This window comes from Cervus canadensis, chromosome 10, assembly GCF_019320065.1.
Source record: "Cervus canadensis isolate Bull #8, Minnesota chromosome 10, ASM1932006v1, whole genome shotgun sequence".
Classification (NCBI taxonomy): Eukaryota; Metazoa; Chordata; class Mammalia; order Artiodactyla; family Cervidae; genus Cervus; species Cervus canadensis.
In genome coordinates, this window is record NC_057395.1 from 13,783,897 (window position 1) to 13,807,184 (window position 23,288).

The following is a 23,288-nucleotide window of genomic DNA, read 5'->3' on the forward strand; positions in this document are numbered from 1 at the left end:
TGATTCTGGCCCAAACAGCCCTTCCTTAAGATACCTATTGAATGTGTGTGTTAGTCACTCAGTCATGTCTGACTCTTTGCAACCCCATGGTCTGTAGCCCTCTAGGCTCCTCTGTCCATGGAATTCTCCAGGCAAGAATACTGGAGTGGGTAGCCATTCTCTTCTCCTGATCTTCTTGAGCCAGGGAGTAAGCCCGGGTCTTTGGCATTGCAGGTGGATTTTTTACCTGCTGAGGCACCAGAGAAGACCAAGATACCCATTATGTGGCTATAATTCAACAAGACAAACAAAAACCTTTCCAAAACAATCACTGTGAAATCTATTAAAACAACCACAATCTGTCAGAGAATTGCAAAGAACTGATTACCAGCCCAAATTACACTTTGCTGTGTCTATCTGATTGCATTATCAGGTTATTCAGAGCAATCTTGGAGATGGTATACTATTTGACAGAAAGATACCTATTTGGATCCTTTCTTTGCCCTGGGTGACAACTTAAGTATCTCAAACACACAGAGTCCAAAGGTGAGCTGACTCATGGTCATTACATGCTTCCACCATCACAAATTAGGTCTATCTTTTGTTGTGTATTTTATAATTTATTCTAAAGATGCTGTTACAGTCTACTTATTTCACCAAGGATTTTCTGAAATATTCTGGCTGCAGACATTTGCATTATTAAAAACCCTAACTTCAAATATTTGTGATTGATAGCCTCCACTAAGCCCAGTTCCTATGTGAACTGTAGCTGGCCTCAGACAGGGCAGTAAGTCCAAAGACCCAGTGATGGGCACTGCTTTGCCACTGCATGAACCTCACCTTCCTGGGCTGTATGTTCTCTCCTTGTATCCTCCCTGGCACCCGACACAGGTGAAATAGAAATTGCTCTATACTTTCTTGCTGATTGAAATAAAAGGGGACCTTGCTTATTTAAGAATTCTGGAAATTGTATATTCCCTGTGAGCCATACTGAGAAGCAGTAATGATTCATCCACATTGCAAATGCTACAGACTGACTATAGCATGTAAGCTACACATTTACAGTCTTGCTTCTCAGTGTGGTCTGAGGACCAGCAGGGTGGGCTTCACCAGGTTGCCCGCCCCTTATCTTCATCTGTGGCTTCAGGCGCGGTGTTTGCTAAGATGCCCAGGTGATGTGTGTGCACATAAAGGTCTGAGAAGCACTGCTTTAGGGCTTCCATAAAGGGACCAGATTTTCTTTAGAAAGTAGGAATCCTGATGTCTGGGGCTTCTCTGGTGGCTCAAACAGTAAAGAAATTGTCTGCAATGCAGGATAGGCATTACGTTTTCACAGGCATGGATGGATTCTGATGTGGAGGGTCTGAGCCTCACTCAGAGAGACCATGTTACACATGGGCAGGGCAGACAGGTTAAGCTGCAGTCCTGTGCAGTGTCAGGCCAGCACCCTGGGATCCTCTGTATTTCTCTTGTTCAACAGTTCAGCTCAGCCCTGGACTTCTACTTCCATTCCTATCTTCCAATCTAACTGTCCCTTTATAGATCCACTTTACTGCCCTAAAGGATGTACATTTTTTTCCCCCCAGAGAGGCAGAATAACATAGTGGTGAAGAGGACAGACTCCGGACCTAGACTGTCTGAGATGAATCTCAGGTCAAAGTTGCTTAACTTCTCCAGACTTCACTTTCCCTATTTGTAAAGTGGGGTCTCTGCCTCAGTGAGCTGATGAAATGATCTAATCTTTGAGAGCTGCTATGAAGAGGGACTGTGGAAGGCAACTGCTACAGAAAGGTAGGCTACTGTTTCCAATCTTTCTTGGAAAATAAATTGGACTTCTGGGAAACAGGAAGGTTTTATGAGCCTTCTGGTTGGGTGGGATCTGGAAGCACTCTTTCTGTTTCTCTAGCGTTTACTGTGTATCTCTACTGTGGCACTCTTTTGCTCTATCCATTAATTTTTCTCCTTTTGTCCATAGACAGGTGAGATGCTCTTCAGGGAAGGACCATGTCTTAATCTTTTTTGGATTCCCAGTACCTAGCAGAATGATGAGCAGAAGATGTGTTCAATGTCAGTTGCAACTAAATGACATGGTTGGGAAAAAAGTCCTACTCTTTTGGACGTTGCTTAGGATCATCTGTTAGCAGGCAGAAACGACTTGCCAGTATATGAGTGGCCTTTCTGCTGAAAACTGGGGTAAGGGTGAGATTGCAAACAGTGCAAAACAAGTCATCCTCACAGACCATCTGCCCCTGAGTCTGCCGAGGCCGAACCACAAGGCCATCATCATGGTGGATGCGTTTGTAAGGTATCAAATGCTCTTATAACATGGGGCACCCTGCCTGATTCTTCATGAAGACTGACCAGATGCTTTCCAAATTGGTCTCCTCTTCATCTATTTCACACAGAAAACATTTCCCAGCTTCCCTTGCATCTACATGGGATCATATGACCAAGTCTTGCCAATAGAATTTGAGCAGATGTGATTTGTCATCTCCAGGCTGAGGGGGTTAAAAGCATGAGTGCCTTTCCCAGGCTCTGTCTCTCTACTTGTCTGCCAGCCAGAGGCAGAGCATCCAGTGGGTAATTCACAGGCCCTCACAGTTGGGGGCTTAAAGTTGGAAGGAGTCTGGGTCCATGAACAACTGGGTGGAGCCGAGTTCCCCCGACCCTGTCTTCCATCCCAGCTTAAGTGAGAAATGAACTTGGATTATTTTATGTCATTGAACTTAAAAATTGTTTGTTGTCTCTCTTATCCTACTCTAAAAGCATGGGAAACTAACTGTAAGTCCCAACTTGGGGTCTTGAAATTTGTTGGTGGGGATGCCTCACTTTGATAACTCGAGACATACATGTCCATGCAGGTTTCAAAGGGTCACTCCACTACCAGTGATAAACATAACATAGTTGCCTGGTCAAAGGAGACAGCTGGGCGTCTCTTTTTCACTAAGTTGACTTTCTGTACAGGATTTTACAGTCAAATACATGAGGAAGTTCGGAGGAGGAAACAGCAAGCCACTTCAGTATTCTTGCCTGGAAATTACTATGGACAGAGGAGGCTGCTGGGCTCCTGTCCATGTGGTCTCAAAGAGTCAGACACGACTGAGCACTCACACAATATCTGAGGAAGTTATTTTGGTGGTTTCGTCATTTTTTTAGAAAAAAATTTTTTTTTGCGGGGGGGAATAAGGCGGGACCTCAAAGATCCCTAACTTAAAAAAAAAAAACTTCCCAAGGATAATTGGCATTATCTTAAAATTATAGTATTTCTAGAAAAATGTGGTGAGGGGGGCCTCTTGGGCCTTCTGTGGACGGGGTGGACAGAGTCTGTATGAGGTCTGTCTTGTTGAAGACCCAAAGCCACACACTGTAAACAGGGTTTTGCTTGGCTCCACGTCCACTGGCCTCATTGTCCTTGTTATTCTCTGCACCGAATTTATACTGCTGGGTGGTAAACTCACCATATTCGGGCTGTTCTTTGGTTTCAAACGTCCGGTGGCCCGGGGCCGGACGGTCCCAACCGCCCGGGGGGCTGAGGAAGTTGCTGTCGTCTGAGGTGCCGTCGTATTTGTAGTCCTGGTCACCGCCCTGGGCCCTCGGCAGGGCCAAGGACCTCTGCCACCAGGCCCGCCAGTCAGGCGACGGCACTGACCAGCCGGGTTTATTCTCCGGGTGCTGATCCTTCTCCGCTTCAGAGTCAGGACCATCCACCACCTCTATGGTGACCTGAGGAATTCAAAACAGGTCAGGGTCAATGGGGAGTCAACAGCCTCCACGCAGGGTGACCCTCGGGAGAAAGTCTAAGGGAGCGGAGGGAAACGTGCCCCCCTCAGGAGGGAAACGCGCCCCCTTAGGAGGGAAACGCGCCCCGCCTCAGGAGGGAAACGCGGCTCCCTCAGGAGGGAAAGCCGCCCCCTCAGGAGGGAAACGCGCCCCCTCAGGAAGGAAACGCGCCCCCCGCCTCAGGAGGGAAACGTGGCTCCCTCAGGAGGGAAAGCGGAGGCTGCTCAGCGACACGGGGGAGAAACGTGGCTCCCTCAGAAGGGAAATGCGCCCCCTCAGGAGGGAAACGTGCCCCCTCAGGTGGGAAACGCGGCCCCTCAGGAGGGAAAAGCGCCCCCTCAGGAGGGAAACGCGCCCCCTCAGGAAGGAAACGCGCCCCTCCTCAGGAGGGAAACGTGGCTCCCTCAGGAGGGAAAGCGGAGGCTGCTCAGCGACATGGGGGAGAACCTCCAGGGACGCCCGGAGGAACCAACGCCCACGGGCCTTGGGTTGGGAGGAAGCAGTGTATCACGGGGCCCCTGATTTACGGATGACCACATTGCTGGGAAGTCTTTAATTCAAGGAGTCAACAGGTACCATGAATGGCATAAAACAACACATAAAACAGGACACTTATTGAGAGCTAACCATGTACCAGGCGCTGTTTTAAAGGCTTTCCATAGATTAGTGTATTTAATCCTCACAACGTCTCTGTAATGTTGGTTCTGTTGCTCGGCCCTTGTGGATACTGATCTGAAGTGATGTCCCTGCCACTCCTCCCATTCTGGCCTGTGAGTGCCGCACCTCCCACCAAGAGGTGGGGTTTACTTCCCCTCCCTTCCCCTCTGGGTTGGCCTAACGACTCATAGTAGAGTGTGGTAGGTGTGTCAACGCGACCAGTCACACGAAGTCTTGAAGTTTCCATTTGCATTCTCTCAGAAAGTTCCTACCATTATGTATGGAAGCCCAGCCTAGACTACTGTGCACATAACCGTCATGTGATGAGGGAGCCATACAGCAGAGAACAAAGGCTCCTCAAGTCCCTGGAAAGCTCTGAGGCCCCAGTCAGTTGACCGGGGACCCATCTTGGATCTTCCAGCCCCGCTGGGTCACTGCATCTGACAGCATGTAGAACAGAGAGGAGCTCTCCCAGCTGAGCCCTGCTCAAATTGCTGACCCACAGCACCACAAGCAGTCCAGTGATTGTTGTTTCAAGCTGCTAGGTTTCAGAGTAGTGGCTAGACAGCTTTTTATAAACAGAGAAACCGGACACAGAGAAGTTAACAAACTAAGGTCACACAGCTAGTAACTGGCAGCCATGGGTATTCTAGCTCCAGAGCCTGCACTCTTATGAACTTTGCCAAACTATCTCTCAAAAAGTCAGTCACCTAGGTCCCGTCCCCTCTGGTGACCAGGTGAGCCCAGAGTCCACCGATGCCAGTAGGGGCTGGATGCCACAGGTTGTGTAGAGATGTGAGCACAAGGTGCATGCTGTCCCAGCTGAGTGTCACTCATCCCCGAAACCAGACCCAGCGCAGACTCCTCCTTAACCGACCCTCAGGGTCAGAGCAGACAGTCCCAGAGTCAAGGTCAGAACTCGCTCTTGGATTTATGGAGCCTCGTTTGGAAGTCACAGGGCTGAAAGAATGCAGCTTCTTGGCTCCGAGAGACAATCAACATAGAGAAACTTGTTTAAAAATCATAATAAAAGATTTCTTGGGTTCCTCTGGCCATCACACCGCTCTTGCAACAACCCCTGGATGAGTTATGTGCAAATGAATCAGAAACATGCGCTCCAAGTAATCAGCGCAAGATGTACTGGGCAGATGCTCTTCCAGCTTTGCCCTAACCTGACATCTGAGAGACTTGCTGAGATGCTCTGCCAAATTGCACTGGGTTGTGCCAATCCCCGAGACAAACAGACCCTTCCTTTTGTCTCAGGAATGGAAAAGTTTGAATTCTACTCTCTTCGATGTTCAAAGATGGTTACCCCGCTCTTGGTGGGCCTAGCTGTGGCCTTGTGTGGTCCAGACACGAGGTTCAGGGTTTGGTCTTCTACCCCAGGGTACTCTTCTACCCAAGAGTACACTTGGGCTGGGGCAGGCTGAGAGCATCTCCTCCTCTGGTGTGGGATGCCTACGAGGGCACCACTGGCTTGATTCCATGCCACCACCATCACCCCAGTCTTGTAAGCATCCCTTGCATATTTATAAATAATTATGGAACTTTAGTAATCCCCAAAAAGGACAAAAAGAATAATTACATAATTCATCTTGTATCACTGCTGTTTGCTGGAGGGATGGCTGTTGGAGAGAGACAGTGCCCAGGACCCACACGCAACCCTATAAGGACGGAGTGGAAGGAGTGCACAGCTGGGCGGCATGGACCCGAGCCAGCAGAGATTTCATGATGCCCAGCCTTTGAAGACACAACCTTTCTCCTGTGCAGTCCCAGCCCCCAGTGCCTGCAGACAGAACAACTGAGCCGCAATAATTGTCTGCAAGGCTATTAAGGGTCTTGGAGGCGAGAAGCTGCCAAGAGCCAGGCAAGCCTGCAATTATGGTAATAAGATCAGTCCCTGGGTAGGAGATAAGGCGGAACAGGCTGGACAGTTTTGGTATTCCGTTTGTATCCAGACTGGAGTCAAAGGAATTGCCTAAACAAAACGTGCCCTGCAATTTCTCCAAGCTGGGAATCAAAACAATTCCATGTTTTAAGCTATTACCGTCAATATGATTCTTTTTCCCCCAAAACTGCCGCTTGGATCCAAACAAAGCAGATTTGTTGCCTGGCCAGGCAATGAGTAGCAAAATACAAATTTATTCCAAAAACTATTATCGATGACTAAATCTCATCAGCTTAGAGGTTTCTTTTCCCCCTTTCATTTCTAGCCACTGCTCCAACTGAATTAAAAATAACACAAACAAACAAAAAAACCCCCACACAAAACAAAAACCACACAAACCTTAGGATCCACCCTTCCCTGCAGTTAGGAACGTGGAAACCTCGTACTGATATCAAAAGAAGAAATCTAATCTTGAACGTGAAATTTCATAGGCATCCAATTAAAAAGACTTAATGAGCATGATCATGACTTCTCGAATGGGAGGGGGTGGAGGGAGATTAGTTTTATGTTTCTTGTTGCTCTTACTCTTATTTACATGTTCTTTAGCATCAAAGAATCTGTTCATAAAAATGTCTTGAACAATAATCGGTGTGACGAGTTGAAGGTGTGGCAAGGAACACAGTAGATTTCCAAGCTGATGGAGCTGGATCTTACCTTTCTTTGGCGTCTTCAATACACAGCATTGAAGCATCTTTAGTATATTTGTTTCTTATGGATTTTTCCATACCATGAATCAAGACAGTAAAAGAAAAAGAACTTTTCCAAAAGATCCAAGTCCAACTTCTAGCTGAATCTTGTCAGATCCAAGAAAGAGAGACCAGAATAGGTGCCAAGTTTGAGAATTCTGTCCAAAATTAGGGAAGGATAAACTCCTTTGCACTATTACCAGTTTCTTTCTTCCTCTTGAAAGTTCAAACATTTATTAGAAACACACTCTTTAGCACTGAAAAGCACTTTCCACTGGGAAGCTAACACAATTCTTAGTCTAATCGTCAATAAACTAATGACACTGAGAATACAGAAGGCTTGATCTTTGGAACTCGGGAGAATCTTCTAGAATCTTCTAACAGAATCTTCTAGAATTTTCTAACTCATTGGCCCTTTTAGAGGACCAATGAGCTTGAGAGCTACAGTGACCAGGTAGTTTGGCTTTGTGTTTATTTCCCAGAGACAAAGAGAAGCCCTGGGAGTTGAAACGATTCCTCAAAAGCACAGAGCATCCAGGGACAGGAAGACAGTCTCCAGCAAATGGTTAGGCCCCCGATAATGTAACCCTTCTTCCTTGACAAATGCCAAAGAAAGAACACAAAGGACTAGGAAGATATATAATCCCTCCCTCTCAGACCCCCTGGTGCTCTCAAAACAACTCTGGCAGCTCCAGGTAAGCACCATGAATGCTTTGAGCCTTACAGTGTTCTTGTTCAGGTATCACTGCTTGTTCTACAAAACCTAGCCCCACATTTCAGGCAGAGAAACTGGCCTGGAGAATTCACATTCCTGAGGTGAACAGAAAGGAAGGAGGAGAGCTGCTCTCAAAACTAGATCTCCTGATTCTTAATTATTTTACACTCATCTCCTCTGTCATTTTCACCCTTGCTGCCATCACTAGCCAGAATCCACCAATCTGGGGAAGCGTCCCGCATCACTTTGCTGAGTGCTTCCCACGGATGATCTCATTTAATCCTTGTGTATGCTAAGTGCTTCAGCCGTGTCTGACTCTGTGCGACCCCATGGACTGTAGCCCACCAGGCTCCTCTGTCCATGGGATTCTGCAGGCAAGAATATTGGAGTGGTTGCCATGCCCTCCTCCAGGGGATCTTCCCAACCCAGGGATCGAATGTCTCTTATGTCTCCTGCAGTGGCAGGCAGGTTCTTTACCACTAGCGCCACCTGGGAAGCCCGTTTCATCCGCGCAACCCTACCACTATGTAGTATTGTCCTACAAAGGTACTACTCCTAGGTTGTTATTCCCACTGTATAGACAAGGAAACTGAGGCGTATGGAGGTCAAGAAACCTTCAGCAGCCACAGAGACCAAGCCTGGTTGACAGAAATGGTGCTGCCGGAGCCGAGGGAGAAGTGGGTGGACTCTGGCTCATGATGGGGACAGTAGGGCCCCCTTGAGAATCTGAACAGTATCAGCTTGTCTCCAGGAGGGTGTGGGTCCACATCTTGGGCACAGTAGTTTCTTGGTTCTTAGTCGGTCAGGCCTGCCATCCCAAAAGAATTTTAGGCAGAAAGGAGGTGGGAAAATCAGAAGTAGACTCACGTACAACACCTGTAGCCCTGGCCAACGCATCTGATTATATCAAGAGGCCTACAGTCATGTAAATAAGTCTGTACAAGGGGGAAAAAGGGCGTTTAGAAGACTATTTTTAAGTCTCCCTCAATGGAAGAAAAGAAAGAAACACATTGGTTGAAATGAATACGAATCTCAGATGGACCCAGAAAAGAGAGATATTTGGTGGTGAATAGCTACTGTGGTAAGGAATTGATGCAGTGAGCCTAATAATGAGTTTATTTTAGAGATTTCTGCATCTGCTATCTGACCATCAGCTGCGGAGCAGAAACTCAGCCAAGGATACTGACGTTCCGCTTGAACTTGTCCTGGGGGATTTACTTTCTTTCCTGAGTGGTTTATTTATTTATTTGTTGCCAAAACCCAACTTCTAGTTTTGTTTTAAATTTAATATGGAGATTGGGTTCAGGAGTTTGAGGCTATTTCTTTCTATTTTGTGCATTGTTGGGCTTCCCCCCCACTGCCCCCCTCACTTCCACAGCCTGAAGCCAGTCTTAAAATGAAGAGCCCGATTCACTTGGGACAGAGGCTACCTGGCTTCAGGGGGTTATTAAAAAAAAAAAAAAAAAAAGCTCTGAAAAGCTGGGCTTTTTAAAGGATTTCCCTTCCTAAAAGTCAAGAGGCCCAGCTCAGCATTGTCATTTCGGAGCAGTGTGGGGGGTTTGGTGGTGGTTGGGGGGAGAGACTGTGGACCCCAACCCTGGAGCATGGGAAGTGCTTGCAGACAAGGGGGTGGTGCCGGGGGTCAGTTCAGAGACAGGGGTATCAAATTCCTGTGTGCTCCAGCTCCAGGGAGGGGAGCTGGGTGGGGGCGGGGGGCAGGTTGCCAGAGGACGAGGGGGGCCGACCCCCCGGTACGACTTCACCTGTTTTCAGTCCGCTCCCCGGGACGAGAGGACAGTCGGAAGGCCCAGGGTAACTGGTGGGGCTGTCTGCTTGGCTGCATCGGCCTTGTGTCAAACCAGTGGATTTCAACAAAACAGTAGAGCTCTGAGGAAGGGGTGAGAGTTGTCAGCATGAAAACCATCACCCTCTTTGAGAAAACACCTCATCTTTTAAAGGACTACCAGGAGCTGATTTACTCATGTGGTGAGGCATGAGGCCACAGCAGCCAGCTGTGTGTGTGTGTGTGTGTGTGTGTGTATGCATGCTCACATGCACTTATACTCAGACCTTGGGCTGGCACTCTCAGGGGTAGCACGCATCAGTCTTTCTTTGAGCATCTTTCTGAGCAACAAACGGCCTCCTTTGCTGGTCTTCCCAGAGAGAGAAGGCCAGGAACACAGCTCAGGATTCCTTTCTTTAGGGCCAACAGGTCATCAGATCAATAAAACACAGGCCCCTCTACTCCTCTGACCGGCCCCAGGTGGTTATCAGTCAGGGGGCTTGTGCAAAGCAGCAGCGGGATGACCCAACTGGCCAACAGGCAGCAGGACTGCACTGGCTTGGTCTTTTTGGGTCCTTGGGAGTGACAGTATCTGGGTTGGAGCATCTTTCACTTCAGGGCCATTTTGCCAGGAATGGGTTGCCCCATTGGAGCAATGGGGAAACCTATACTCATGAGAGGTATAGTGATCTCTTCTGTACAAAAGGAAAGTCTAGAAACATCTAGGGAACTCGTAGGAGTGGCCTGGTTCCCTTCCCACCCTGTGCTCCAAAGCAGCCCATTCTGAAGTGGTGTGGAGGCGAGCTTCCCATAGGTACTGGTGCGGTGCTGAGACCAGCTGAAGACAAAACGCTGACTGCTTTGTACCTGTTAGAAGTCTGTGTTTTATGAAAGTCCAAGAGGCTTTGTCAGAGGGTCTCGAGAGTGGTCTTCTCATGATTCATCCTCCACGTATTCTCTGCTTCCTGGTCTCGCTTTATAATTCTCTCCATCAACCCCAACAGCCTCCTCACCCCTCAGGAAGCCCAGTGGTACTGTTGCAAAGCTCTCTTCATCTGGCTAAACAGCACAGCTCATGCTGATGAAAAATGGATTGTGAGTTCTGGGGCTTTTCTGAGCTCATGTACAAATCCATCGTGTGGGCTGGAGTGGGCTTAGCATTTCATGGTTGCCCTTTTCTTTTTATGGAAAAGTCATCAGGGTTTCCCAGATCTGAGGATCTCAACTGCCTTTGCATCCCTGTTCTTCCTTGACATTCGGGCTTATATTTTAAAAAGACCCAAGTGACATCTGGGGACGACTGATGGACTTATCTGGGAGAGAGAAAGGGGATCCTGATAAATTCTCCTAGAAATTCAGTCCTAGGTGGAGCCCATAAACTTGGTAATTTTCCAATGTGGGGACTGCAGCTCTCCAGCCCCCTGTATCCAGGCCTTTTCTTGTAAGTTTACATCAGTAACTCTTAAATCGATGGCATTAATAGCTCAGTCCTTAGCATTAAGCTCCACAATGAGATTGCCCATCTCTCAAAAAAAAAAAAAAAAATGCAAGCCGCAGCAAACCTCAAATTGTTTTGGGCATGGGCTAAGCACCCTTGGGATAAGGGTGGTCTGGTCCTACAGCCAAAAAAATCCACCAACAAGGAAAAATCACTTCCTGTCAATGAAGGAGTGATGGGGAGTCACACTGAGCAACAGTAATGGGATATCTATGCCTTTTTTGGTCAGTCTGCACCTCCCCCAAGTGAGGCCTGCGTTCTTTATCAGAGAGCCATGTGGACAGTTCCTGGAGAGAGGACAGTGGAGAAAATGGCCCGTGTTTCTGATTAATCAGCTGGATCGACACAAGACCTATCAGAAACAGTAATTGGTCTACACAGTGATTTACCACACAGGTAGGTAAAGCCTGACCTCCGGAACACTGTTCACTTCTGTGCCCTCGTCTCTGCCCTGCCCTGCCCCGGTCAGGTCTCTTCTCAACCTTTCCATCTATCTGGGTCTGCCTTCCATGGCACACAGCACTTTTTCTGCTCTCCTTCCACAATCCTTCTGGCACTCTCTTAGGTGGCAGTTGGAATCTTCACACCTAGGTCATTTCCTGGAGGGAAGACCTTACATTTAAGGTCTGACATTTCTTAACTTCCCAGTAGCTAACACAGCATTTTATACATGCGGAGGTAGGGGGACTGGTGGATATATTATTCTAACTGAGGTATATTCTTTCTGCTGTGGAAGTTAATTGGAATTTGATGCAGAGAAAGAATAAGGACAAGCTGCCCTTCCCCATCTAGTCAAGGCTATGGTTTTTCCAGTAGTCATGTACGGATCTGAGAGTTGGACTATAAAAAAAACTGAGCACCGAATAATTGATGTTTTTGAATTGTGGTGTTGGAGAAGACTCTTGAGAATCCTTTGGACTGCAAGGAGATCCAACCAGTCCATCCTAAAGGAAATCAGTCCTGACTGTTCATTGGAAGGACTGATGTTGAAGCTGAAACTCCAATACTTTGGCCACCTGATGCGAAGAGCTGACTCATTGGAAAAGACCCTGATGCTGGGAAAGATTGAAGGTGGGAGGAGAAGGGGATGACAGAGGATGAGATGGTGGGATGGCATCACCGACTCAATGGACATGGGTTTGAGTAAACTCCGGGAGTTGGTGATGGACAGGGAGGCCTGGCATGCTGCAGTCCATGGGGTCGCAAAGAGTCGGACACAACTGAGCGACTGAACTGAACTGAACTGCCCTTCCCCAAGTGAAAAGAACTGAGGACAAAGCTTACAAGTCTGGAAGCAGGCACTTGAGGAGGGCTATGCAGGGGCCAGGCTGTCCAGGGAGACGGGCCTCCCTCCACCACCATGAGGCCCATCTCTGGGGAGAAACGGAGGGACAAGTGAAATTCAAAATGAGGAGTTTGTCTCTGACACACGGCCTGATAGGGTGAGTTTTCTTGGGAGTCTGAAAACCTGTGTTTGAGCCCCAACTACTGTTTACCAGCCATGTGACCTTGGGCAAGCAGACCAAATGGTAACTTGCTGAGAATTAGTTGCATTATTGATAATATTGGAAGAAGACTACATGTTTGGCTTCAACATGTTGGGAGAGTCATGTTAGATCCACCTTTGCCTTGTTGAGTAAACTGCTGTTTCAGTGCAGATGAGAGTTCTTAATTTCAATTCCAGGTACCCCTTTCCCTAACCTCCTGTTTCTTTCAGCTTCATCCCACTCCATCCTAGGGGCATGTATTCCTCTATCTCCTAGGAACTTCTATTTTTCACTCTCTTCTTATGGAAATTTCTTATCAGTCATTTTACACTTTAGTGCAACTAAAGTGACAACTGAAGTGTTGTTGCCTCCTAGAGGAATTTCTGGAGATCAAGGCAAGGGAGAGAGGCTTTGCCTTCCTGAGCATCTTGGAAATCACATGATGGTTTGCCTCATCTACTCACGCGTTAGATTGGCCTTTCCCTATAGCTACCATATTTCATCAATTTCAGGGCATATTATTTTGTTTTATTTTTCTATTTCAACAGCTCTGAAATCAGATCTCGATGTATTTTATAATCGTGGGTGTGCCATACTCTAACTAGCAGTGTTTTCTTTTTTCAACAGTTCAGAAAATAATGATGCATCTTACAATCCAGGGTGTTACACAGATGCAATGTTAACACTGCTCTGGCAGAGATAACAGGATTCATCAAAGGGCTAAGGGGAAAAGGGAGGTGGGACTGGATCAGGAAACAAAGGCATAGGCTGTTTCATTTTCTTCCGCCTTTCAGTTGCCCAGCATTACCTGGATATTTGGATTCTGTCCATTGATATCAGCTTTGGAAAGATCTGGAAAGTTGGGTAGGTCAAGGAGAAAGGATCTGGGGCCATCTCTTTGCAATGAAGTGTGCCCAGCCTCTTGCTGGAATTGCTGTCTGGGGAAGGGCTGGTGTCCGGCCTGGTGGTCTGAATGTTCCCCGGGTGCTTCTTTGGATGGAGGAAAGCTGGTTTCTGATGTCGAGGCACTTTCCATGTTGAGGTTATTCTGAAACAAACAAACAAGCAAATAAACAAACAAACAGGAGAAGCATGATTTAGAAATGCCACTCTTAAAAATTCGAGATGAGGACAATTCCAGGAGTTGGAATTAAGCCAGGGTTGCATTCCCAAATCATTGTTCTTCCCATGGCTTAGTTTTTCCATCTTCAAAAAGCTAAATTATCAGAAAAATTTTCCTAGCTTGCTACTTGGGAATTTTCTGAGGGCTAATGAGTTTGATCCCTGGGTCTGGAAAATGCCCTGGAGGAGGGCATGGCAACCCACTCCAGTATTCGTGCCTAGAGAATCCCATGGACAGAGGACCCTGGCAGGCTACAGTGTATAGGGTTGCAAAGAGCAGGACATGACTGAAGTGACCTGGCATAGCACAACGTGTTATTGGATATTGATCCACATCAACATGTATCAACATGAAGAGCTTGATGGAGCTTGAAGAGCTTGATGGAGAACAGTTGTTCATTTAGAACTGGAATCAGATTATAGTTTGCTTATCACAGCTTCAATTGATTGGCCACTCTGGCTTTAGTTATAACCCCAGTGTCCAGCGTCTGTTTCTTTGGTGTGGGTCAGCAAAAGATCTGGAAATACTTCAGTCAAGTCATTGATTATATCCATCCGTTCACCCATCCATGTATCCATCCATCATCTTTTCCATCCATCTACTTATCAACCTACTTAACCTTCTTCCCTCCTTCCCTCCTTCCCTCCGTCCTGCCTTCAGTGTTCTCAGTCATCCACTCATCCATCCTTCCAGCCTTCCAGTCAACACGTGTCAACCCTGTGCTGGGCAGAGGAAAGCCATGGACAAGACAGACAGGGGTCCTGTTCTACTGGACTGCGCATCTCACCGGCGGGGGGGGCGGGGGGGAGTAAATATACATCAATATACACATGAATAGGATCGGATCAGAGAACGGTGATCGCTCAGAGTAAAATAACAGACAGTGGTCAGGGACAACACGACATGGATGGCTGAGGAAGACCTGTCTGAAAAGGTAACACGTGAAGTGAAACCTGAACAGCTGCAATTACTGAGCGAAGAATACGGCAGAGGAAGCGCAAGGAAGCCCATCCTGAGATGCGGATAACCTGGCTCACTTGAGGATCAGAGAGCAGGCCAGTGGGGCTGGGATGGCAGGAAGAGAGGGAGAAGGACCCGAGATGGGGATGGAGAGATGGGGCACAGCCTGAGAAAAGTCACACAAAGATGTTCTCAAATCAAGGTCTTTATCGTGAAAAGTTGCAAGTCTGTTGTTTTTCCAGGGTAGCAAGAAAATGTCTGGGTTTGGTTGTCACCGGGGGAACATTTTTTTCCAGTGATCGGAGAGGGTGGAAGTTGCTGGACTTCTTTCCCAGAGCAGCTTCTCCTGCTCGCCTTCTCCCTGGCCCTCTGGTTGGAGGCTTCATCCATCCCTTAAGGGGTAGCATTTTCGTGTTTACTGGTGGAGGGCGATGTGGAGATAGAATTTCACCCGCGTTTGGGTCAGTGGTTAATGTTCTTGTTATTCTTGGGCATGTTTGGGGGTTTTGGAGTGGATATCCCAGCACGTTGCTTCTGCACGCACTCCCTGCCCCCTCTGCCTGCAGCGCCTCTGGCCCAGTCAGGGGTTACATCTGGGATCAAAACACTCCTGACTCTGAGCACCCGAGGTCAAGAGTGGGCTGAAGATGGAACACACGCAGAGGATAACTATCTCATTAAACAGCTGACCTGAGGGGCTGGATTTTTCTATCTCTCTAAACAGACAGGGGGTGAGGAATAAACTCACCGGTGCAGAGATCACATCTGTGAAGGTTCCCAGAGGCTGAGATGAGGACTGAGCTAGGAAGAAGCCTGTCTGGTATCTCCTCTCTAAAACGTGCAGTTAGGGAGGGGAGAGCGGGCTGCCCTTGATCAAGTCCTTGCCTGCCCTTCCTCTTTGCTTGGGAGATGTGGCCGGGGGCAGAGTGTTTGCACACCTCTCCAGTCACCTCTCGGTCATGCTTTCGTCTCCTGGCATAGCATCCTGCTGCCCTGGCAGCCCCGGGCATTGCTCAATGCAACAGAGGCCAAATGCATTATGCCCAGCTTGTCCCATCCAGCACGCAGAGAGAGCGAGAGAGGCAGGCTAATTCCTTCCTCAACACAAAACGTCTCTATCATGGCCCAGGGCAAGCTCACTGAATGCAATCGTTCTCTTGTTTCTCTCCCTGGATCCCCAATAATGTTAGTGAGGACAGCTGACTTCTCATGCAACATTTCTTGCAGGAGGTTCCGGGAACCTAATTCTCAGAAAGGGTGCAGGATTTGCTTGCCCACACCCTGAGGGATACCCTGCAAATCCTGCCCGGGCTTCATGTGGCGACTGGTACACACCGCTCCACTGGGTGAAACAGGGAGCTCCCGAGCCTTCCCTGGCAATCCAGTGGTTAAGAGCTCACCTTCCAGAGAGGGCGAGGTGTATGCAGAGAGTAAGAGGGAAACTCACATCACCATGTGTGAAATAGACAGCCAGTGGGGACTTGTTGTGTGACTCAGGGAACTCAGACAGGGGCTCTGTGACAACCTAGAGCGGGGGATGGGGAGGGAGATGGGAGGGAGGTTCAAGAGGGAGGGGACATGGGCGTACCAATGGCTTATTTCTGGTGATATTTGGCAGAAAATAACAAAATTCTGTAAAGCAATTATCCGCAATTAAAAAAAAAAAAGACTTCACCTTCCCATGCAGGGGGTGAGGGTTGATCCCTGGTCAGGGAGCTAAGATGTCACATGACTCTCGGCCAAAATAAAAAAAAAATAAAATGAAAGAAAGAAACCAAAACATAAAACAGAAGCCATACTTTGACAATAAAGACTAAAAGTAGTACACATAAAAAAAATTCTTTAAAAAATGGGGCCCCCTTTCCTTTTCCTTGTGATGAAGCAGCCTTTCTACCACAAAAACTCTTATTTTAGAGAGATGTTGTTGTTCAGTAGTCCAATGGTGTCTGACTCTTTGTGACCCCAGGGACTGCAGCACGCCAGGCTTCCCTGCCCCTCACCATCTCCCAGAGTTTGCCCAAGTTCATGTTCATTGCATGGCAGAGAGAGGAAAGGTATTTTGGCTGCACATTTGTGGCTTGGTTTAGCTGGCTGATAAAACAAGGGCGGGGTCTGATGGGTTTCTTGATCTGACTCTGGACTTTCTCCTGGGACCCCAGCTCAGACATGGACTAAGACTCTCTGTGGCTGAACGAATCCTCTGCGGAAAGCTAAGCAGCCAAGAAGAAGAATCCCATGCTGTCCCAGCAGGATGGTCCAGAGAACTCAGGGTGGGCTGGGCCTACACTTGAAAAGAGGAATGTAGAGTCAGGGCAACTGGGCTGGACGATGCAGGCCACAAGTGCCTCTGCCGGGAAGATGGGGGCTAAAGTATGCTTTGGCTTGGGCTATGCACACAATTGTGGCATCTCTCCATCCCTCCCCAGTCCTCCTCCTCCTGCCTCCCCCTACCTTCCCTCAAACAAGCTCAGCGTTTGTCGAGCGTCTAGAAGATGGGCATGTGAAATCATAAAAAGTGCTAATCATGATCTCTGAATATCTGAATTATTCTTGCTTTTCTACAACACATGTTGACCTGGAAACCTTGGCTCCCTCCAAACCTTGGTACACTATCAAACTGTTCAGAAACTGGAAGCCCTCAGGTAGAATATCCACCTGCCAACACAGGAGATGTGGGTTTGATCCTTGGGTCTGATCCCTGGGTTGGAAAGATCCCCTGGAGGAGGAAATGGCAACCCACTCCAGTATTCTTACCTGGAAAATTCCATGGACAAGAGGAGCCTGGTGGGCTAGTCCAAGGAGTCACAAAAAGTCAGACCCGACTGAGTACGGCACTGATAAGGTAGGAGAAGGGTGCCTTACATTGGCTCACATAGAATGAAGCTCTACTTTCTTCAATCAATAACAAGATTCAGGAGCAACCATTATTTTGATAGTCAAGAATCTAGGGCAGGAGAAAGCAGACCGGGTCTGCTGACGAGGCAGGAAAACACCACTTCTTCATCCTTTCTCAAAGACACACTACACAGCTTCCTTGCAGAGGCCCCATCTGCAAGACCTCCTTGAAGGGCCAAACTCACTCATGGAGAGTTCACTTAATGATCCTAGCAGAGCGAGGAGTCTCAGGAAGGGTGGATCTCAAAGTGAAGATTTAAACAGTTCATGTTTTATTCAGCAAAGCAAGCATCCTTCTCTGAAAAGGTGAGCTTGGGAGAGTACTATTTCTCTTTAAGAAACAGTACCACTCTTTCTAAGGAACTGCCTGATTCATTTGGTTTAAATTTAAGTGACACAAGGCCATCAGTTCAGTTTGGGAAAATATCACTTTGCCCACAACGTGTCTTTGAGTTGATGCTCGCCCTGTGACGCTGCTGCAGCTCTACGAGCAACATTCTCTCTAATTTGAGAGCCGTGACCACTGATAAAGAAACAGGAGAACTGAAGCTAGTAAGCGGTTTATACTCACGCAGTGTTCAACTGTGAGGGGAATGACATATGGTGGCCACACTTCTCAGCTGATACTTGATGCTCCCACCTTTGTGCATAACTCCTGTCCCTCCATTATTCTACAACTTATTTTTTTTATAACTTATTCTTATTTAAAATAGGAATAAAGTAATAACAAAATGCTAACAGTAATAACAAAATGCTAACAGTAATAATAAAATAGGCTCCATGCTCATGTAGCCTGGCGTTTTGCCTTAGGTGGCAGTATTATTGTGGCAGATATTGCAATTTCCAAAATCCATTCTTCTTTTTTAAAATTCAGGGTTGATTTCAGAAGGCAACACACCTGGCTAAAACTACATTTCCCAGCACCCAGTGCAGGTAGGGATGACCATGTGACACAGTTCTACCCAATGAGAGGTAAATAGAAGGTCCCAGATAAGACTTAAGACAGAAGCAGAGTCAGTTTATCTTTTGCCTCTTTTCCATTTTCTCTTGCCTGAAGTGTGGATAATACAAGTGCTTGAAGTGAAATGAGGCTGCTGGCATGAGGTTGAAGATACACTCTAAAGGTAGCTGAATGGCAAGATAGAGGGGCTGAGGTCCCTGATAACATGCTAGAGCCTTCATACTAGCCCTGGAATGATGACCTCTGAACTTTTTGCACCCTTGCTGCAAACAGTAACATTGACAACTACAGCGCTAGTAGCAATGTTCCCTGTTTGACTCTAATTTGAGAACTGTGACCACCAATAAAAAGAGAAAAGCCCTGTTCAGCAAAGTGATTCATGATTGGGTACCATCCCCAGCTTATGTGGGTACCAACCGAGCATTTAGTGAATCATTCCCAAGACCTTCACAGTGTCAGCCAGGTTACGAGAGCTCAGCCCTGCTGCTGACTCTCCAAATCTGCCCTCCTTTCCAAATACCTCCTCCTTCCACATATACAATCTTCTCATTGTTTCAGCATCTATACCTTACATTTCTCAAATCCGTTCCTTGCTGGGTAATGTCATATTTCCTTTCATTTGTCTGAAAATCCTATCACTAAATGTCGAGGCATTTGCCCTCAAAGAATCCAGATCTCCTTGGACAGATGATTGATTCCAGAGCTGGGGTGGGGAAGTCAAGGTGAGTTTGGGATGCTCTCCTGTGGCAGGAAGCAAGGAACTCAGGAATTAATGGTGTTCCCTCAGAACAACATGGAACCATCAAGGGCCCCCGGTGTACTGGGATTAGATACTTTGGGTGTCAAAACACAAAAGTTGGCATTGACTGCCATGCATTGCATCCGTGACATTCAATGAACCTACGATGACACTCACAAAAGAGAGGAAGTCAGGAAAAGCCATCATCTATACTCGAGGTAGGGCTTATAAAACTCCTTACTTGGAACATTTGTATTAAAGAGAAATAGAGGTTTGCCTGAGGAAATAATGCCTGAAGCGAGATTGAACATATGAGTGCCATCAGGCCTGTGAAGCAGGTGACGATCACAGAGCAGACAGGGAGATGGGCCAGTGAACTTGGCGATCCTGGTGAAGGACACGGAGTGTGCAGACTTCCCGAGGCCTCCTGGGGCCTGGCACTGAGGCCCAAGGGCCATCAGGCTGGAAGGGAGTGGGGCTTAGGCTCACTGCCACTCTGCTGTCTTCAGTAAGAGATCACTGAGTAAATAATGGAAATGCCAGGCCCAACCCCAGTGTCTGGACCCACCAGCCTTTGGTCTGAAAGCTTTCTATCCTAGCATGCTGTGACTTTTCCATTAGGCCACCACTTCCCCGGTGGCATCCTCTGGGTCAGCTGGAGACTTGCTGGAGTTCTATGTGTGGGCATCGCCTCCCTGGCTCCCGTCACTAGCTCTGAATGCCCCCAGGAAAGTTCTGCCAAGATGCGCTGAGGAAACCTCTCATTGGCAGCTCTGGTGTGGTTTCCAAGACGACAAGCCCAGACACTCTGTTCCTCGTGTGCTTTCTCCACGGGACATCCCCGGCCCAAGACCCAACACGTTCAGCCGCTGCCCTCAGCCATGTCGGGGGGGATCCAGCCTTTTGGGCACCCTCGTGACCAAGGTGGACTGCCTTGGACCACATCAAGGTCAGAGTGCTCACAGCAGAGTCGACAGCTGGTCATTTGGCACAGGAGTGAGAGAGGCAGGGGTTCTTTGGAGAACCAGGCCCCAGAGCTATTTAGGGCGATCAGCTCGAGGGAGGACAATCAAGGAGTGAAAAGGAGCGATGCGTCCACCTTTGGAAAAACCGTGCTCAGAATTACTGCTACCTGCCCTGTTCCATAAACCTCAACCAAAGGTCGCTGTGTGAAAACCAGGGCTGATCTGACCACTTCCAGAGCCTCAGAAGAGGCTCACACTAGTAACAAGTTGTGGCTGGCTTCGACAGTTTTAATGCCTATTTTTTTTTTTTTTCTTTCAAGGCTGTGGTAACTATTCCCAGATTAATGCAACCAGGCAGACTTCTTGGAGGCAGGCGGGATGGCAAATTTCTGGAGGGCAAAGAACAGGCCGTATCTGCAATCTCAAACCCCACACCCTCCAATTCCAAACGAGCTCGGGGGGCACCCAATAAGTACTAGTTGATGATAATGATGGCCACGGGCCTAGTTAGATGTTGTTTTAATTAGGCTCAGGCTACAGGCCTCATTACCCCTAATGTGGCTTTTATGTGGGATTCTAAAGAGAAAAAAAAAATCCAAGAATCTTCTATTGAAGATATTAAAGAAGATATTATTAGTAAGGCTTTTGGTCTCATAGACTTTGAACAACCAACAACAAAGATTATAATTAACGTCACTGCAGCCTCTCTCCTTAAAATATATTAACAATATAGCTAATTAGCAATATGTCCTCATTTGGGCTGGACAGCTGCATATTATTATCGACAATGCTTGTTTCCTTTCTGCAGATTAAAGGCAGCCATGCTGCATCCAGGCATATGGCCACACTCCTTCCACATTAAAACACTCCGTTTTCTTCTCCCCACGATAAACACACTTGGGGTTTATCTGTGCCGGGCATCGATTTTTGTCTGGAATGTTTCCACACGTCTAAAAATAAGTTCAAGAATGCCATGGGTGGTATTTCAAAGGGAAGAGCACAAGTTTCCCTGTTTGGGGAGAAAAAAAGGATAAAAGGGCACAGTGATTATCTTTTCACATGACTAGGGGGCGAGCACTCCCAGGAAGAGAAAAATCAAAGGATGAACAATGTGAATTTCAGGCTGAAAACCTGCAATCTCGGGAGGTGGTGGGGGATGCGCGCTTGTTCTTAGGACTCAGGAAGACAGCTGTGAGATGGTGACCACAGGCCTGGCACCAGCTGGTGGTGGAGGCTTGCTCAGTGAAGGGTGGGAAAGAAGGGGCCAGATCTCTGGGGGAAAGTCCGCATCGTTGAAGATACTGATGGTGAGGTTGGCCACCTTCTGCTGGCCTGTGATGGTAATCACACCCCTTCAGGTAGCAGGAAGAGAGCAGACATCCATGGCTGTGTGTTACAGCAAGCAGGGACATGCAGTGTCCCTTTGCAGGAAAAGACAAACTCCTGGCAGAGAGAAGTGGCCATAGCTGTACTTCGATCTTTGCTGTCGGACCCTGAAGACAAGCCTGGGAGCTAGTGACACGGGCACATCATGTTTCAGGAATGCAGGAGTGTTTCATCTCGGTTGGGAATGGAGCCTTCTGTTGAGTCTGACTAATAGCTGAGGAATCTTCCATTTTGGGGGCAGAATGTACCAGAGGGCTGTTTACTCTAGGGCTTGGGAGTGACCTCGCTTATGATCTCGGGTGATGCTTTGGAAGGCGTGAAGAATGGCTGACTCCTTGCACTTGGGCACGGAGCTGGTTCCAGAGGGGAAGGGGCCACTGATGAGAATCTCCACCCCCCCGCCCCGTGCTTCTTTCTTAATTGAAGGTTCTTGGGGTTAGCTGACAAAACGGGAGTCAGCGCCCCACTAGCTTGTCTCGGATGCTTCTGTAAACAGCTTTGATCTTGAAGATGTGCGGATTATTGGTGATTTTTCAAGTTGGGCTTTTCTCCGCTGCTGGCGAAGAAAACAGAGTGAGGGCCACCTATGCCCCATTTCCTTTATGTCCCGTTAGACTAAGGAATGGACAAATGAGATGCGAATTACTCTTTCAAGTCTAAGAAAATATGTAAGAAGCAGAGTTCAAGGCTGGGAAGCCAATTTGGCCAGAGAAACCTTCACGCATCATCTGAATCATCTCTGCCAATGGAAGTGGATGGGGAGACTGTGTTTTCCAGAATTATTCTTGGGGGAGATGGTGAACTTGCCTAGACAAGACACTTGCATAAATAACACCTCTTGGGGTGTGAGACACGCGTGCTGCCCACTCCCCCTGCCCAGTGCCCCTGTAAGCTAAGGGAAGGCCTTGTCTGCTGAGTGCTGAGGCGGGGGTTTGAAATTAAGGGTTGAATTTGAACTTACTCAGGGTTCAAGGAACAGGTGAAGGGTGGCCACCAGGGGGCTTTGACCATGTGGAGATCAGCCTCCCTTCTGAGCCAAAGTTGGAGCAAATATTTAATGAATGTGGATAATTGTGGATTTTTAAAAATTGTGCTTTCTCCATTATCTGGGAAGGAAAACAGAGTGGTAAACCCTCCAGATCCTTTTCCAGGACCCAAGTTGCAGAGACAACAAATTATCAGCGTGCCTAAACGGCCCAGCTGTCTAAGTCCTCCCATGACCAGAGGGAGAGCACCCAGGACCAGGAGACCCCAGAGGTAAAGGCCCCCTGCAGTGATGCAGCATCTCCCCACGTGGCAAGGGGGACACCCAAGGCAAAGTCAAGGCTGGTGTTCTACTGTCAGAACCTGGGAGGCAAGACTGGCCTGGAGGTGGGGATGGCCCTAGAGACCCTTACCCAGCTATTGTTTTAATTAAGAAGATGGATTTCTCTCAACACCCAAAGTGAAGACCCAGCACTGAAACCTACCATGAATTTCTGTGCTCCAAGTACCCATAAGCTAGGTTTTTAGAGGGAACTGGACCTTCACCTTGGGATCCTAGAAAAGGGCTTATGATGCTGAAGAAGGGGCCTGGGCCAGGAGGTCTGAGGCCTGGGTCTATGTCCTGCCTTGCCCCCACCTAGTTTTGCAAGCTTAGGCAAGTTCCCGTACCTTTGCACCTAGATTGGTAGGATTGGCAAAAATGTCAGCAGATTCTTTGTGTAACTATCTATGCCTTGGATAG

At 47.8% G+C, this 23,288-nt stretch overlaps 1 protein-coding gene across 6 annotated transcripts in view; it reads right to left on the minus strand.

Annotated features, from left to right (window-relative positions):
• ISM1 (isthmin 1) overlaps positions 1-23,288 on the minus strand; it is an 85,175-nt gene that overhangs the window by 14,573 nt on the left and 47,314 nt on the right. For 5 of the 6 annotated variants that reach the window (XM_043479748.1, XM_043479746.1, XM_043479750.1 and 2 more), the window contains exons 2-3: positions 13,342-13,581; positions 3,438-3,702 (exon numbers count right to left, since the gene is read on the minus strand). In XM_043479748.1, the coding sequence (XP_043335683.1) occupies positions 3,438-3,702; positions 13,342-13,569 (493 nt within the window). In that variant the 5' untranslated portion in view covers positions 13,570-13,581. Of the gene's footprint in view, positions 1-3,437; positions 3,703-13,341; positions 13,582-15,364; positions 15,421-23,288 lie in introns of those variants that run through there. The other variant, XM_043479749.1, reaches the window with a different exon arrangement.